Source organism: Pleurodeles waltl, chromosome 4_1, assembly GCF_031143425.1.
Source record: "Pleurodeles waltl isolate 20211129_DDA chromosome 4_1, aPleWal1.hap1.20221129, whole genome shotgun sequence".
In the NCBI taxonomy this organism is placed as follows: Eukaryota; Metazoa; Chordata; class Amphibia; order Caudata; family Salamandridae; genus Pleurodeles; species Pleurodeles waltl.
This window is the reverse complement of record NC_090442.1, coordinates 454,433,359-454,449,466: the sequence shown is the minus strand read 5'-3', so window position 1 is coordinate 454,449,466 and position 16,108 is coordinate 454,433,359. Positions and strand designations below refer to the sequence as shown.

Here is a 16,108-nt window from a genome sequence, read left to right as displayed (position 1 = left end):
AAGATGAATTAACCTTTTTCTCCTGTAGCCCAGCCACACTCATGTGTGGGAGGCACAGGTGTGCCTGGTCACTTATACAGGTATCTGGAATCTTATGAACAAAGCAGGACAGTTTCATGTAATATGGATGTCAAGTATCACAGACTTTGTGTGTGTTGGGTGAAACCCAATTTGAATCACTGATATGCCATCACAGCCTTCTGGAAATGCACACACATGGAGCTGATAAACACTTTAGCACCCACGTGGCCTCCTGTTTTGGTAAGTAACCATTCTATTGACTTCTTAATAGCATAGGTATATCAACAAACCACACATCTACAATATGGGTCGTAAAAATCATGGACAACCTAGGGCCACGAAGTATGCATGCCTACATTGTACTATTATGAGAATACTCAAAGTTTGGCTTGGTAACTATACACTACATAAGTTACAACTCCACCACCCAAGTACTAAGCCTGTGCTCCTGACCATTAGTCTATGAAAATCAAGAGATTATGGAAATCCGTACATGAACGTACCTTACTTGCCAGTCTCCGCACTTAAGGGAAGATTTATAAACATTTTGCTCTATTTTTTTGTGACGTTAACCAGCACAAAATGTTTTTTTCTAATTTACTTTACAGTGAAAAACTTGTTTTATGTGACACATGATCATATACGGTGGGAGTTGTGCAGGCATGGCGATGGGAATATATTCTGATGTGTTTCTTGTGTTTTTGTTGTGGTATTTTCACCTGGCCTTTGATGATTTTGTGATCTTAGCATACAGTGCACAAGGACTTTGGTGCCAATATGTTTACTTTATTAATACAAGCAGAATGGTAGATAACTTTTTAGCAAATACGATTGCCAAAGATTTTGGATGTCTTAGACCGCACCAGGCCTTGCTCGATGCGATCCTCTCTGTGTCTGCATTTAGATGTCATCAAACTGTTGAAAGTAGTAAGGTAATTGCTTACATAATCTGGGGCCCTAAACTTTTTTTTTCTCTGAGTTGATAGTGCATTTAGGCAGAACAGGTCAGAAACAGAGAGAAGCAATCCCTTCTCACCACTATTTCCCAGATATTTTGTTTAAAGTTCATTCACTAAGTTGGAGAAATTCGGAGATATATGTTTGAACTTTAGACAACGCAACGCACAAGATCAGACACGATCCGACCCTTCAGGGCATTCAGTAAGAGCCTAACCCCACCTATTTAAATGTAACTAAAATGATACAGACCGAAGTATATTTGCCTATCTAACAGCATGATTTATAAATTCGTTTGCTTAATGTGAAGTGCCCATTTTGCCTTTAATAGCAGGCGGGGCGTTGAATTCCGCATGGGTGCTCCCATGCCTAAAATTAGCAAAGCCGCAAGTATTGGTAACTTCGGGATGCAGGAATCGTGTACGTCAATTCATCAAACGTGCCAGGGGTAGTGGAAGTGACATCACGCGACCTTTGGCCTTTACTTTAACTCACACGTACACATACACACAGAAACACATTCACACTTACACACACTCACATAAACACATTCTCACCCGCAAACACGCAAGCAACACATTTAAAAGCGTTTACTTACCTCAGCTACAATGGAAGGGCATATTCCAGCCAATTGTAACCATGTTTATTACAATAATAGCGAGAAATATGTTAACATTCACTATCAGTGTAGTAAAAGTTGACAGAAAACAAAGTTAGTGGAGTCACAACGGACGTCCTTAAGGATGAGCTGTCACTGTGCTCGTGGCACTGATTTTTCCACCTCAGAGGACAGGGGTCGCAGAAGGCAAGCCAGGGTCGCAGCAGCCGACACCTGGCGACCTCTAAATGGCGTCAATGGCAGGAATACTACAGGATTTTGAGTTTTCCGAAGTACTTCGCATTTTTAAGTTCTTTCAGCATGGTCACTCGCTTTATCAGGAGCGAGTAAAGTGCATGGTGCGTTTCTGTGTACGCACTGTACTCATACCACATACATCATGTGCGAATTATACATTTCTTTGGCTGTCCAAATGTCAACAGCAAGAATACATATTTTAAAATGAAGATGTAGCAAATATGTGCAGTATGCAATTTATATAAAAATAGCAGTATATGGGATGCCTGAAAGATAAATCAATGTGTATCTATTTTGCTAATTTATTACAAGCTATGTAATGTTCTGGTTATGAGTGGTTGATTATCTTCTGTAAAACAATTTTTATTTAAGTTATCTAACACTGTGCTACGCATTTTTTAATTTCTGCACCAGAACAAATTGCTTGTTTCAGATCATATTATTACAGTTGTCAAGAATTCAACATGGGCACATTCTAGTGAATCTTGTTCTCTTTGTGACTGATTCTTTAGATTTCTTCTGTACAAGTGACTGTAGGCACGACATGCTTACCACATCATTTTTATCTGCCACCTGCTCCTCGTGATATAACAATCAGAGTTATTTTCGCAGGAGCTCGATACACCATATTGTAAGGCTCATTTTCCTTAATTGAAAATAAGACCAATTCACTGATGTAATTAGAACACAAACTGACACTGGTCTCAGGTTTCAATCGTGCTAACGGAAGCCCAAAAGTTATTGTTAAGAGCCCTCTTCTTAAGACCATTTCGATATACAATACATTTCGAATTCTAAAGAGATCAGTGTATTTGAAGGATAACCATAAATGCAAGGGATACTGTAGATGAAGTTGACATACTCCCATATTTAAATAATTTATCAGCTCGTCAAATGAGAGACAATATCATGAAAGTCTACCACATATTTTCATCTCCCACAGCGGCTTTACATTTGAAGACATGTCCCTGCACTTCAAATGTAAACTGTACAATAGAGAAAATGCTTTTCGATTCGCAATAGATTTATTGTTGCAGACTACGGTGTTGAAATCTTTATGTGTTAAAGTATGGCACATGGACTCGGTTAGAGGCAATTATTCCATTAGTGGAAGTGATAGGTGTGCTGGGCCAATACCATTTATCTTTAAAGAAGCTTTTGTCAAAGTAATTTTAATAATATTTATTTTACATGTACTTTTGCAAAATTATGTTTTACAGAGTATTTTGTCCAAATAAACTTTGATTGCGTTAAAAAATATGCTCCATTGGATTTTTTAAGTTTTATAGGGGAAGTAGGAGATGTCTTTGGTCCTCTCCATTTGCATGTTTATACTCTTCAGCTGTCATTTTTTGGAAGACAATCCTAATGTTCAGAAAGCTGTGTAGGAATGTATCTTTGTTGCTTCTTACAGTTCCATTGTACTGAATGTTAGACAGTTTGCATGGTCAGAGGGTGGAGCGAGGAAGCAAATATATGTGTTACTTTTCAATTCAGGTACCAACTTTTACAATTACCACATACAAATGTGCTCATTTGAATCCCTTGGTATTTTAATGATATGATTCGAATCTGGTTTGGTATATGACTAGACATTCTGCTACTGTGTGACAATAGGATAAAATATATGTACCTAAGACTGCATTTCAGTGCTGAACTTCAAATTGTAAATATATGTAATGCAATTTTTTTTAATGTAAAATTAATTTTACATTATGCTATCTACCACTGCACTAATGTCTTATACTTAACACATCAGAATCGAATAATTTTAGTCGTTACAATACATATCACAAAATACATAATACTGCTCTATGTTCAGCTGACCCTTAGGTTTCTGATGCTCCTGCTGACATAAAAATGTTTTTTGAAAAGCACTTTGCTACTCCTATGCAGCACTGTACTTAATGATGTGTGTTATTCAATTGAAATAAAGATAATTTGTGCAGTCCATTTAAACTGAGTTACTTTCAGACAATTTGCAGCAAGTGTAATGATACCTAAACTCAATGGTCGTTATATGACCGACCTGAAAGTGTGAAAAGCAAACTTGAACTCTGTGGTATATTTAGTTGTGAACCTGCAGGTTAACCAATTTCAGATATGATAACTCCATGCATATTCTCCCTAGAAAGGAGGGGTAGTGTTTGTCTGTTGATATGTGTGTATGTATGTAGAAAGTATTTGTATAGCACACTGTGATAATCACTGCGTGATTGAAGGAGAAGCTGTGCTCTGAAAGTGAAGGTGTACTGTTACTCCATTATGATGGGGTGTTCTTTGGTGAGTTGCCTCCTTAGATCTTTACTGAAATGGAGCAGGTTTAGGGTGGTCCTGGTTGATAAAGAGATGTAGTTTCAGGCCCTGAGCACATTAAAGGAGAACATCTGTTGCATTTGTTTTTTGCACTTCCACTCCACCACAATGCCAAGATGCACGGGAAGTAATGACCTTTTCATACAGTTAGACTCAGTTGCTATTTGTGATGGCTTTGTAGGTGATGAAGCAAGTTGGAGAAAACAAATGGATAGGTTTAAAAAGAAACTGTAGGTCAATCGAGGAGAGATGGATATGACCCCTGGGACTGAACTGTTCTACACATACACTTATTGCTCAATGTACATTAAACATAAAGTCTATCTGAGCAAAAACACCTCACAACCAACGTGACCACTGGAAGCAGTTGTTAATTAGAACTCATTATAATTACATTTCTAGCCAATGCAATTCACACTTTTACACAGCACGTTCCAAAAAGATCACTACCTCCTTAAAAGACACAGAGGAATGTAGCCTGTGTTGTCCAAGTGTTAGCCAAGCCAACAAACAATGAGATTCTCAAATGCTCATTGCCAATTGTTAAGATCAAAAAGATTCACAGCCAAATAACGGGTAAATGACATTCCATAATCACCTATATCCCAAACAAAAGTAACCTAAAATGCTAAACAGACAGTTTAACTTGCAGAGTAAGATCATAAAATTGAATGTGTTTTGATTGGTTGAGGAAAGGGGACATTAAAAGGAAAAGGAAAAATAAATCTAAATAAAAAAGTCACCTCCTGCTTTTTCCTTATTCAAACCCTTTGGGATTATTTAGGCATAACTCCAAAACTTTACAGTCCCTATATGTCTGTTCCAAATTTGCAGCTTTGGAGATAAGCCAACAGAGCCTTCAGTTTGCCTAATGTTCCCTAGATAATCAGCTCAGGGCTGGAAATATGCCACCCAGCCTTTAATGAACTTTCCTTGTCGGTTTACTTTGACGTTTTTAACATTCACTTATTTTGATTGTGGTCCTGAGTGGCAAACGCATGTAATTTATTTGTAACTGTGAATATCATATCTGTATTCCTTTTCTTTGTCTTTTAATGTATACTTAATGTATACTGGCAATGCTTGTGTTTTCGCAAAATTCAAATATCAAAATGAATGTACATGCAGAAACATCAGCAGACATTTAAACCACAATGGATATCTTATATGAACAAAACGTTTAGGAGAACTAACACTCTTATCATTTCACTAATGTGATAAACAAAAGGGGACAAATAACTGGTCATATAGTAACACCTTGCACAAGATGCATGTTAGAAAAAGTGGAGGGGAAATAAGGTTAGTATCCGCATCACAAACCTCTCACAATTCAAATGGTCCAGCCCATAGCTATCTAGAGCATCTATATTCTATAAAAGGAACACTTAATTGAAAATTGTATCTTAAATTACTGTGGTCTTCAGTTTCTGTTAGCTAACAGCTGTCTGGGCAGAATCAAACTCTCTATAACCGCAAGTTTGACAGCCAGTCAAGTTGTAGATTATGAGCACCTCACAGCGACATTTCAAGCAAGTTACATTGTGTCATTTTTGTGTCTCCTATGTAGCCAGATGAGGAATCCCATATATGCCTAACATATCTATCTGGTCATTGACAAAATAAATAAAATGTTGCCAGGAGACCACCCTTATTGATTCAGATAACCATTCTTCCTGACGAGGTATTGTGGTCTCCTATATATTCTGGGGCATTAGCTCACACACGTTATAATAACAAGAATTGGCACTTGATAAAGACTCAATGCCCCACAATGAGAGATATTCTATTTACACTCAAGCATAATAAAAACATCTGAACTACGATTGGATATTTCAACATGGAAATGAAAAAGGAACCAACTACACTACATACAATGCTTAGTTTGCTGCCCATTAAGGGACACTTTAAGTGTGACAACTGCTCAGTATGCCCATTAACCATAAAAGGAGCAGAAACAGTGCACAATCAATACAAAATCCTGCATCTGGAGTTCATGAACTGCAACAGAAAAATGTAGTTTACATCATTAAATGTCCATGTAATAAGGCATACATCCGAAAGACCACACAGGAAATACAAAAACCTATCATTGAGCACAAATCTCAGATTTGGAAGATAATACTGAGTGCTCTAGTAGTCCAGCATTAAATTTAGCAAAACCACAGTGAAAATGATACGGCATGGAATGTCCTCAAACATGTAACTACTGGAAACAATGTTCTAGGGGTGGAACTTCTGTGAATAGAAGCTAGAGTGATTTTGAAGTTATGTACAGCTGAGACAGGTTTTAATGAATTGTCTGAGATCAAAAATATTTAAACTATGAGTCAGCATCTTAGTACTTCTACCCGTTATTATTATTTTTTTTTAATCATAATATGGAATTACATCCGCCAGGATTTGTAATGAAACTACATTTCCCATGAGCATGTGGAATTGAATAACCTCATATTGGCATTATATATCCTATTCATGTAGAACTGTCAGATGGTAATACATTAACAAATAGGTATTGGCCATTAATGGACTTGATGTTGGCTAAGGATGGGTCAAAATACTTTTTTGTAGAATGTAGTGAAAACTATGCATCCTAATATTTTGAATAATAAATCCTACCATTTTAAAGAACCTCTGTGCAAAAATTACATTTCCAATGGGTTTCTACAGTCATGTGATTTGTTGGAGATGTATACTGTCATCACAAGGAACACCTGCACACACAAAACTACATTTCCCATGAGCTTCCAGATTCATGTGATCTGTTGGAAATTGTTAACGTTGGATGTCAGGGCAGGTCTCTTTTTAAGGACTGTTTTATTCTAAACAATGACACCACTTTTTCATCATTAGGAATAGGCTGTGGAAAGTTCATACAAGAAATATGTTAAACATTTTGAAAAATTATATCTACATGTGATCAGATTGCCTCCTTTTTGTACACACAACAATGTTTTTGATGTTTGGAGATTTGTTAAACAGTTTGAAAAATGCTAGCTAAATGTGATAAGATTGTCTTCTGTTTAGCATGCCTACAACATTGTATTTGTTGTCTTGTGATTTTATTGGAGACCAAAGTATTTAAAGTGGCAAAGATATGAATGTTTCATAATACAATCTGATATCATTTTTGCTGTGGGACGTTGATTTGTTCCTTTTAAGTCTCCTGAAGTAATTAAATGTTGACATGGTGAAAAAGGTCTGCATATTATATTTATTTTAGATTGTAAAATATTCTAAGGTGAATGAGGGGATTATTTATTTTTGTTTAATAGGCAATAAGGCAAAACATGCTCACTAGGGGATCATGAGCTCGCTATTGGCAGACATCATGTCACACACTTCCATTCATTGCGATTCCAAGGTTGAATAACTTCACCAGATATGAGGTAAATCAAATCTTGGTTGTCTATCCATTTAACAGTTAAAGTGTTGGAAAAGGATGGTTCTGTATACTTGAAATGGGGGAGCAATACAGTTAAGCAAAATCTTAAAATATGAGGACCCCAGTCTTGACTCTTTAAAGCGTCTGTGATGTGTGATGGGTAAGAATTTCCAAATGTAATCTGCGTTGTAGTGTTGTTTTGCATGCAACACCATAATTATCGATATTGCAATATGTGATTGTTATTTAGACTTAATGCAGTATGCAGTGAAAGAAAGGATTTGAATGTGCCTTCTCTAAATAATTGCCCATGCTTGAAAATCACCCTGGAAGCTCTGTTGGTCCAGTGAACGTTTGATCCCACAATAATGATACCTGTAATGTGGCATATTGGTGCTGCACAATAATAAGAAAATTCAAGGGGCTACTCAGTACTCCTAGGAACCTGGGTAATATAGTAATCAAAATGACTATGGTTCCCTTGGATGTAGAAGAGTAGATGAAATAATATGCTAGAAGCAGAACATGTATGGCAGGACACCAAAACATCACACATTTTACACTTTAATGACATTACGCTGTCATGTGTGTGAACCTGAAAATTCAAATTCAGGTAGCTGGATAACTAAACAAATTAATCACAGCTGCTTGGAGATCAAGCACTGTTCTTTGGAGGGACACAACTTCTGCCCAATCAAAACATGTGCTGCTGGCAGCCAAACATATGGGTGGAGCCAAAGCCTCCTCCTGATGATTCTTGCTTAATTGACTGGTGACAGATGTGCTGTCGAGCTAGACGATAAAATTAATATTTTTAGGAGAACATTAACCCGTATTTCTAGAAAAACACCCTCAATGCAATTTTTATACCTACTTCTACTTATGTATGAAGCGGTATTTGGATATTACAAAACCTAGCTGGAAAGCAACAGAGCGTTTTATGTGCACTTTGAAAGGGATAGTACGCTTGAGTGGCCTTGACACACAACAGCTTTGTAGAGCCCCGTTGACAACGTGATGCCTTTGACAGGACATGCGCAATATGCCTCCAACCCAGACAAGCAGAAACATATAACAGTAATTACACTTGTACCTGTGAAGTTAACCTTCAGCAAGTAATCCTTGTACAATCTCTTTCCGTCCAGACTCTTCATGGCATCGCACAGCTTGGTGGTGTTGGGGCACAGTGTCCGCTGCATGTTGTGCAGAGCGTGCGCCATTGCATACACAGCATTTATGACAAACATGATCTTCGACTCTTGCTCATAATTTGAACTATTAATATGTACGCGTTTGTCGCAAGCTTTCACGTGCGGCGTTTTGTTCTGGAGGCTGCACTGGAATTTCTGCTCCCAAAAATCTTTGAACCATGGATTGCGATGATTATTGTAAGGATTCAGGCTTTTAAAATACTTGTCAAATTCTCTGACGGGATGTGAGGCAAGTTCCAGTGTTATTGCTCCGTAGGCTATGTGCTCACTGCCCTTGATGATGCTCTCCTGGGCTCCCCACCCATCACTGGCGATCCACGTGAAAGATGCATTCAGTCGATTAGCGGCAGCGAGGAGCTCCCTCGTGTCATCGCTTCGCATGAACAGCACCACCACTTTTGCATTTGGTTTTTGCAGCAGCTCTTTTATTGCATTGTCGTAAGACTTTTTGATGTTCGACCTGCCAACTTTCTCTGAAGTGGCGATGCAGATATTGCGGAGCCTGGCCTCCTGTTCAAAGGCTTCGATACCTGTCTCACCGTAGTCCCCCTCGGAGGCAACTGTGGATACATATGTCCAGTTAAAGAATCGTAAGATCTCAGCCATCGCTTTAGCTTGGTAAAAATCTGGGGGGACTGTCCTCGCGAAGTAGTCATAACGCGACTTGTCGCTTAACTTGGCACTGGTAGAGGCATAGCTTATTTGAGGAATGTGAAAGAGCCTAAGTAAATTTGCAACCTGTGAAAAATAAATGGAAAAGCTTTAAATCACTGTGAGACAAACAACTTTTAAGTAAAACGTTTATATCCAGAATGTTCGTCAAAGTATTTTATTAAGACATCAAAGGAGGCAACAATTTCATTGGTTTAGGATGTATTTTCATGATGCCCTGGTGCTATGCTTACTGTAATGCATAATATGGCTTTTATTTTAATTTACTTCTATATTTTGCTTAATCTACAGTCTAAAAAATAGACATTTTTAATAGCATATGAAAACAAATGCTTCTTGACAACAACATTAATAGGCACTGGTTGGAGAACAGTGGAGCGTTGGGCACTGAGAGTAATTCTTTCCTCAACAAGGTGTCTTCTGCCTCTTGGAGTTGAGCGAAAACAACGCCAAGTAGAGGTGTGCATGGTGTGAGAGAGAGTTTCTTGCATGATTATGAGACTTAGGGCTATCTTGAGAGATTATCATCAGGTCTGTCCTTTAGAGTTGAATGGATCAGTATTGTAGAGAAGGGGTTGAAGCTTGTAGAAAGAGAGGGATTGTGAACAGAGATATTTTGTGGCAGAGAGGGGTGTGTAAGGTGTAATTACACATGAAGGTGCAGTTCACTTATTGATTTAAAAACAATGACAACTTTGTTGAATTCTCAGATTTTGACCGGGATACGGTCACCTTGGTGATGGAAGGAGTATGTTGGTGAAGCTCTAGATCAGGGTTCTCCAACCCCTTCTGTAGTGAGAGCTACTCCTCAGCAATAAAATAAATGCGAGCTTTTGAAGGCTAACCAACTGGTGCATTGTTACTAGACAACCCCACACCCAGCTTCATTGGCTTTACACCTAATATCCATTGAGCCAGATTCTATGATTGGAACAAAATACTTTGACTAGGGGCGCTATGACAGGATTGCCTTGTGTATCAGCAAGTGCTTGGTCCGTGAAGATGTATGAACATGTGTGTTTATGAATGGGATATGCATTTATGGGTGACTGAGAGACTTTGTCATATCTACTTACAGCACAGGACATACCTTTACCTATGGGTAGCACTGTTATATGCCTAACACAAACATACAACCATTTTTTTAATTGTGGAAATATAAAGTACAAAAAAAATTCTTAAAAAATGTTCTTAATAATGAACATTTCTCTGCCCTTTAAATTTCTCCCACTTAAAATAATGGCTGTATTTTTCAGTTATAAATATGGCACTGCATCTACCAGCCACTGGGAGCAAGATGCCTGCTGTGTGTAAAGGCGACACTTTGAAATGGAAGAAAATTAAATTGAAAAGTTAACTTTATCTTTATATGAAGTCAATAAAGCTCATCATTTAAATTTTATTCCATTTCCAAGTGACACATTCATAAACACCAGGCTTCCTGCTCTTAGTGGCCTGTAGACATGGTGCCATACTTACAACAAAAAATACAACCATTTGTTTAAATGAGCGGGATTTGAAGCGAAGAAACATGGTTCATAAAACACCAAGGGGCATATTTACAAGCCCCTTGAGCCACCTTGCGTCGCCCTAGCATCATTTGTGTTACACTAAGGCAGTGCTAAGGTGGTCTTTCCCCTGCCGTATTTACAAACTGTTAAAATGCTTCCATTGCACCAGTTTGTAACCCCTTGCGCTACATTATGCCTGCGCCAGGGATAATGTATGCAAGGGGGTGTTGTGATGCAGGAAGGCACGAAAAAATGGCACAGTGAAATCTTGTAAATGTTTCCATCCTATTTAACGCCTGCCCATGAAGCTCCCTTAGTAACCTATGGGCCTCTGTGTGCTTTGCTGCATTGCCTTCTAAATTTTAGATGCTAGTACAGCAAAGCGCCACAATAGCATAAAAAATGTTGATGCTATTGTTCTAACGACCGCCATGGTGCGTTTGGTGGCAGTAGGGGAACCCAAGAAAAGTGGTGCATCAGGACCGATGCGCCACTTTCTTGTAAATCTGTCCCTAAGATGCAATTAGCTTAATTTAAATATTTATTTTTGAGTTATAAATATGGCACAGAGATAACTTAGTCATTGAGGAAACTTTTCATTTTAACTTTCTCCCATTTAAAAGCATTCAGAAGCATCATTTTGTTCTCACACTCTAATATTGAGCTGACAAGGACTTTTATTTACGAGTTCTAAATACCTCAGTGTTTCAATTGGTCACCTCTGTGCTCCAGCCTGACTCATAAATCTTGTACTGCTCATTGTCAGGCTCAGCTATCTGCAGCCAGACAATACTGTAAAATAAACACATCCTTACCTTAACTTTAAAAGGAAAATCTGACTCTGTGTTTGTTTAAAAATTAAGGTAAGGCTGAAAACTACTTTGAAGGTGTCTGCAACCTACTGGTAGCTAATGATCCACTGGCTGGAGACACTTTTTCTGGATCTTTAAAGTAAGGTGCAAGAAGTAAAGTTGTTTATGTTTTCAAGAAGTTGCAATTCATATTTTGGGAGACTCAGAAGAAGCATATGGCATCTGGAAGCCCTTAAAGAGGTGATATATATAGGTTAATCTGCAGATGAGGAAAAAATCATGCATTAAGGAATGATCAAATGACAAATGTCAAAGGCAATCTTTCATGTGTCTGCGTTACTAGGGAGAAGAATCAGAAGAAGACAATTTGAATGTGATAGATAAAGAAGTGGTTTTAGAAGCTAAATGTATAGATGCTTTGCCAAGTGAAGATTTTCTGAGGCAGAATAAAGCAAGGCCAAGTGCAAACATTAAAAAGCAGAGAGAATAAGACTGGCTGGATACTTGAGAAGAACAATTAAGTTGCCTCTGCAGGCTCTGATGTTTGTGTAGAAGTGAAGAAAAGTCATCAACTGAGAGTAAGGATTGTCTAAATGCTTGGTGTGATTGAAGAAAGAGGGGTTAGGTGCTATGACAGGTTGGCTTGATTGAAGCTAAAGGAGAGGAATGATGATATGGAAGCATGTGGATTTGACTTGGTTGAGAACACCAAGCGAAAATCCTACAACACAACAAAAAACAAAGTCAGAAGATTAGGTAAAGTCAAGGCAAAATATCTAATCCAAAAGGCAATACAGATGAGCATATTCAAAGTTCAGGTCAGTATCAGTGTATCATTGTTACACCTTATATAAAACAAGACAGTCCTTGACACCTCCATTTGGTGCCTAATTGCAGAAAAGTGTTGGACAGTGTTTCAACTTCCATTCTCTTCAGGTAGGTGGCTGATTGGCTTTCTTAATGCTTGTATCATTCTTACAGTTAAAATTGGATGTACACCTCAATGTTTGAATACCCTTTTAGGCAAAACTGTTCCCTTTATTCAAAGGAACCAGTTCCTTGAAGGCTGACCACTGCCTGAGAGGAAAGAGGCATTGGACATTTTCACATCACCCTCTCACTGTCTTCTGACTTACTGGTACTATGCTGACAATTGAAATGTTGCTAAATTATGCACACGTAGATGTACTTTTCTGCAACTCTGTTAGACTGTATTTAAAATAAGGGAACTGTTAACGGCTGTACTTGCTGCATGAGTGAGGCAGAAGTTTGGACATTGCACCAATCCTGATAGGCCCCACCCCACCCACCCTAGGTCTCACCATGAAAACATTGTCACCACCATGTTGTTGTGTACAGTGCAAGAGACCGGATGTTAAGATGGTCTAATGATATGCAGACTATTAAGTCTCCTCAATACCTTGATTTCGTGCACCTTAGTTTATCTGGTGTAGTGATTAGTAAGTATGACTAAGATATATCACAAATAAGGGATTGTTGTTTATATAGCAATGGGTTATAATTTGTTGTTTCTTGTAGGAAACCTGCATTTTCTGTGTAGTCACCCTCAATTTCTTGCACTTTGCTAAACTCTTTTATTGCTGTCCAGTGCCCTATTTATGTGCTCTGTCTCCTCAAACTTGGAGAAATTAGCCAATCCCTGATTGGTGTACTTAACTTTTCCATAAAGCAGTAGGGTATGGTGCAGAAATACAACCATTGCATGAAGAGTGAACTGTCAAAAGTGAACTGCAGCACTTATTGTGCCATCCACTAGTGTGAAAAAGAAAACATGGCTTAAGTCCTACCATTGTAGCCTAATTGCTGCAGTGGTAAACCTGCAGCACAAACTGTGAAACAACATTTTTGAAGGGTAAAAACCTCCCTTTTAATGATTAGTAAGTAACCCCATGCTAAAGTTTGTATCCCCCAAGGGACTTTTCCTGGGAGTATCCAGATGACCAGTGGCAAATGGACCTGGACTGGACCCTGCTGTTTGCCTTTCTTCGACACCCCCTGCATTTCTATGTGCCTCCCCTGACGTCCTGGGGGGGTCTTAGAAGTGTGGTTCTGTTGTTGATTGGGACTTAAAAGGCAACATCAGAAGGTAAACTCTCTGACTGGGATGAACCCAGTCATTTTATCTGACCCATGCTATATAATGGTCAGCCTGAAACTGCACATATGTACTGGTAGACTATCATTGGAGCTTAGGGCCCTATCCTGGGTTCGAGTCCCGACACATTGCCCATGTCTGCTCTGTGCCATAATTAATGGGATGATGCAGGGTTTGCTAAGAATAACTTAGTGACTTTGAGGGTTCAGACTAAGAAGAGCTGTGATTATTCTTTTAGGTGGGCAGTCACCCACCTCAAATAATATTCCTATTAGTAACACTTCTGAGCTAGGGTGCTAAACAATTTTGAAAATGGTGTGCTCTTACTGTGCCTAGTTCAGAGGAGATACACAGGACACGCTTCATTCTGTTAAAGTCTTTTGGTGTAGGTGGAAGAAAGAGTCTGAATGAGCTCAGAGCACTTACAAGCCCTAAGGCAGCAAATTAAGGCAGCTCAGTGCCAGCACTATCACTTAAACAATTTATTACATATAATTAGTTTAAATATTCTAGAGAATAAGATAATGTTATTAATATATCTGATGTGGTTATTACACAGGAAAATTAATTATTTGGTCCCAAAAGCTTTTGAATTCCTGTCTCAGGAAATTACACTATAGAAATAAGGTCTGAGGTAAGACCACTCTTTGCTGCTAAAGATCCAAACTTAAGTCATGTTCTGTGCAGTAGTTTTGAATGATTTTAGACCTATATTTGAGCCTATGTTACTGCATTCAAAGCTACAGAACTATGAAGTGGATAAAGACCTTGGGCCTCATTTACAAGGCCCTAGTGGCACACCGCGCCACCAGGCCATCATTTTATTGATGCTCCAGTGATGCAGTGTGCCAGCCCATATTTATAAGGCCACGTAAAGCCACCTTGATTGGCTTTTCACGGCGTTGTAAATATGGACCCCTTTCACGCATAACACTGAGTGAAAGGGGCGTTCCATTAGTGTTGCTTGGGGTGATTCCACGCAACACAAATGGAACACAAAAGAATCTGAAGCATTTCCATATTTACAAGTCTGGGAATGCATCAGATTCCTATGCCACCTCAGGGTGGTGTAAGAATGACGCAACAGGGAGAAACATATTTATTTTTCCCTGTTGTTTCCTCTTTCTATGTGTGCTGCATTTTGCAGCACACGTAGAAAGAGGAATACACCTCTAATGATTGTTTTTTGCAGGATGGTTTCCTTGCAACGCAGGCATCTTTGCACCAAGGAGCAAGGGTTCCTGCATTGGTGCTAGGCAGCAATTTGTGCACCAGTGCGGGGTGAGAGGACAGAAATACGCTGTATCTTGTAGATACAGCACATTTCTGCCCTTTACTGTGGTGCAGGGAGGCACAGGCCTCGTAATTGGGGCCCCCTTTTCTCAAACTTTGAGGGCTAGCACGAGTTAAGATATGGGTACCAAGGGTCAGAGCATAGGACCCCCCAAATAAATCCATTCTCAGGCTATACACAGTATGCATATCACAGGCTCAACATCTGGTTATTCTGGTTTCCTGAACCTATATGGGAAATATAGACCTGGGATACTTCGGTAGCAAAGAGGTAAGACGTTTTTCAATTATATGCATTTACATAATTATTTCTCATCAAGAGAGAACCCAGTAGTCCATATAACTGATGTGGGACAGAAAAAAAAAAAAATGGGTGTATGTGTGTGGGGTGTGTGTGTATGTGTGTGTTTCTGTGAGTGTAGTCCCAAAAGAAATAAAAAACCCTGATGTTGACCTGTTATGGTTAGTTACACAAAGCATAACTCACATCCTCTCCAAGATAATAATAAATTCCTCACCAAATCACGAACAAAGGCACACCTCAGAGATAACATCTAGTTTTCCATTATATTTGTGTCTTTGTCTGCTAGTCCAGCATCGATTTATATAACTGCTTTGTTATTGATGTATCAGGCTACACCTCCATTTGTCACAATATTTGTCTGTCTGTTTTCTTTCTATTTCGCACAGCGTCTCCATCCATGTACTGCCCTGCTTGGTTTTATAATGCCTTCTTACAGCTCTCTTGTAGTCAGCAGTCACACGATAGACGCAAAGACGACACGCATTACTTAGCAGAAGAACAGACATCTGAAGGGAATCTTATTCATTTGATCTTCTTAAACTACAAATAGACCTCAAGCAACGTTTCACTTGTGGATCGGAAGAACCCGTCTTGCTACTATTAGAATCAATACCCGCAGAAACAGCAGGACAGCAGGGACTAAGTGACCTTGGATAT

At 38.8% G+C, this 16,108-nt stretch overlaps 1 protein-coding gene across 2 annotated transcripts in view; it reads right to left on the bottom strand.

Annotated features, from left to right (window-relative positions):
- Positions 1-16,108, bottom strand: part of GRM3 (glutamate metabotropic receptor 3) — a 1,234,490-nt gene that overhangs the window by 506,524 nt on the left and 711,858 nt on the right. For both annotated transcript variants that reach the window (XM_069228714.1, XM_069228715.1), the window contains exon 4: positions 8,626-9,481. In XM_069228714.1, coding sequence (XP_069084815.1) covers positions 8,626-9,481 — 856 coding nt within the window. The remainder of the gene's footprint in view (positions 1-8,625; positions 9,482-16,108) is intronic.